Below are 2,500 nucleotides of genomic sequence, written 5' to 3'. Positions count from 1 at the left end.
TTTATCCTCGTTTTCAGTCATTTTGTGTTGATCTTTTCTTACTATAAATAAAGAGGACAACACAAGGTTGAATTAAAAGTAACATACTGTAGATTGTGTCGTTTTTAACACAACAGTTTTTTAGAATGTATATTAACCCTATATCAGAAAAATAAACAATTCATCAATATAAGTAACTGATGATATCATTGCAAATCAGAGAAAATAAATAAAGAGTTCGCCTGCAAAAACAGATAACTACTTTTTAAAAATGTCCAAAAATCATGTTTTTTATTGTGCATTAATATCAAACAAACTGCAGTTGGTTTGTTTTGATTAAGAAATGATAACAAATAATACAGCTAACTTACACAATAAAACATGATAACATAATAAAAAACATTATTTATAAAAAATCATAAAAAGTGAGTTATCTGTTTTTACAAATAAACTCTTCAAATGTTAATATACAGATCACATTGTAGAATCAGCCATGAGCGTCATAATGTCATGTACTGTATGTAGTGTGTTATTATGATAATGTAGTGTATTGTAATAGAATTGCTGTATGACACAGTAGTGTAATGTAATGTGAGTCTGTGAAAGGAAACAGAAAGCTGCATGTGAATACCGACGCTGTCACTCATTTGTCGACATTATTGCGGCTCTTTGATGTGCGGCGCGCAGAATCCTTTGAAATGCACGCGCGCTTTCTGATGTAGCGTCACACGCGCCGCACTGAGGGACGATGGGCTCCACAAGTCGGATGCACCAGTGAAAATATTTCTAATATGATCATTATTATTATTATTCCATGAGCAGCATTACATTTTAAATGCAAATGTAAAAATAACGGTGTGGTTGAAATGGTGGATTTTCATTATTAGCCTACCACATCCACGTGCGTGCGTGTGCGTGTGTCACTGTAAGAAATGTAATTCTTGCACAGAAAAGTTCACCTAACGTAATTGGGATAATATATACATTTCGTATCCAAACGTATTTACGTTGTTTGTTTTAGGATAAAATGAATCTCATGCATCTCGGTCATATTCTGACCTTTCTGTAAAATGTGCTTGCTGTAAACACGACAGACGCCCGACGCCCCATCTCCACTTCATTGATGGGACGTCGCGTCGCGTCGAGATAAAGCGTCAAAGCGTTTTGGCCTTCATCCTAGCTCCTGCGTCTCCTTATCGCCCTTCCGGCAGGTCCGCGGCAACTGTGTGTGCGCGTGCCATAAATCAGCAGCTCAGGTAGGTGTCCCGTCATGACGTCAGAGCTAGGCAAACAAACGCGCGAGCGCTCAGGTTAAGGTAAAGTTTAGTTAAAGTCAAACTTTGTGTCCGTCCGAGAGGAAAATGTCTGTGAGTTTCCTTCTGGAGAGGGACACGGCCATGTACGGCAACCCCGCGAGACACCTGAGCCTCGCCCAGCCTCACCTGAACGTCTACCCGAACGCCCCGTACCCGGACTACAGCGGATATCCCCCTGTTTCTGCCCTCGGCAATGACCTCCATCACACCGGGAGCGCGTGGAGTGCGGGGTTCGGGCCGCGCGAGGACTGGCCGCCGCTGTACGGGCACGGGACAGGTCACGGCGTGGAGGTGAACGTCATTCCGCCGGTGGACCAGGGGCTGTTGAGCGGCGGACCGAGCGCGCCGGCGGAGAGAGAGGAAGCGCAGGACTGGATGAGGCGCGCTCTCGCGAACCCGGGTGAGAAACCAAGAGCCTATCATGAACCCTAAAAAAACTTCATGACATCAACGTCATAACGCACAGATCTAACACGAAACAATACCGTGGTGTGGCCAGGCTTTTTACCATGATAGAACCACGGTTTTCATGTTGCAATACCACATTTTATGGTTATTACCATTCTGTCATATAGCCTGATAATGACCTCAAATAGCCTGTACCTTACTTATAGTTTTCACATATCATGAAAATGCACCACGGTAAGACATAGTCACTGTAAAAAAGCTGTTTTAACTGGTGGAAGGGCCAAAAAGGGGCAAACCCAAGAAAAACTCTCCATATTTGACACAAGCTTGAGTTAACATTTACTCATCTAGCAGACGCGAGGGAGAATTTCTTGTTGTTTTGTTCTTTGAGTTGAAACAGTTTTAGAGGTGTCTTGTAAATACTGAACTTGGATGATCAGAGTAGCACGTTGTTGTGGTGATTCAGACATATGTGACTTTCATCTTTTCTTGCTCTTCAGTCACAGCGGTTGAGTTTATAACGTCTGAGTTTACATGTGAAGAGAAAACTGCAGCAAACACATGTGTTTGATCTGAAGAAACATGTCGTTGAAGAGTTAATAATAGATGTTTGTGCTCTTATCACAGATGTATTATGGCTAATAGTTTACAGAGTGATAGTCTAATCTCTTCTGGGAATATTTGTGCAAGTGTGTCAGGTTGGCACATGTGTGTGTGTGTGTGTGTGTGTGTGTGTGTGTTTCATGTGGTGTGGTGGCGTGCGTGCTGTAAGTGAATTTTGCTGAGTTTTGGGGTTC

General features: G+C 42.4%; 1 protein-coding gene across 1 annotated transcript in view; it reads left to right on the top strand.

The window, feature by feature from the left end:
• Nucleotides 1-1,202: 1,202 nt before the first annotated feature.
• cdx1a (caudal type homeobox 1a) overlaps nucleotides 1,203-2,500 on the top strand; it is a 6,484-nt gene continuing 5,186 nt past the window's right edge. The window contains exon 1 of the mRNA XM_057327148.1: nucleotides 1,203-1,695. Within this exon, the coding sequence (XP_057183131.1) occupies nucleotides 1,341-1,695 (355 nt within the window). The 5' untranslated portion in view covers nucleotides 1,203-1,340. The remainder of the gene's footprint in view (nucleotides 1,696-2,500) is intronic.

This window comes from Triplophysa rosa, unplaced genomic scaffold (genome assembly GCF_024868665.1).
Source record: "Triplophysa rosa unplaced genomic scaffold, Trosa_1v2 scaffold178_ERROPOS669114, whole genome shotgun sequence".
Taxonomy (NCBI): domain Eukaryota; kingdom Metazoa; phylum Chordata; class Actinopteri; order Cypriniformes; family Nemacheilidae; genus Triplophysa; species Triplophysa rosa.
The sequence above is the reverse complement of the archived record's forward strand: the minus strand, read 5'-3'. Positions and strand labels throughout refer to the sequence as shown.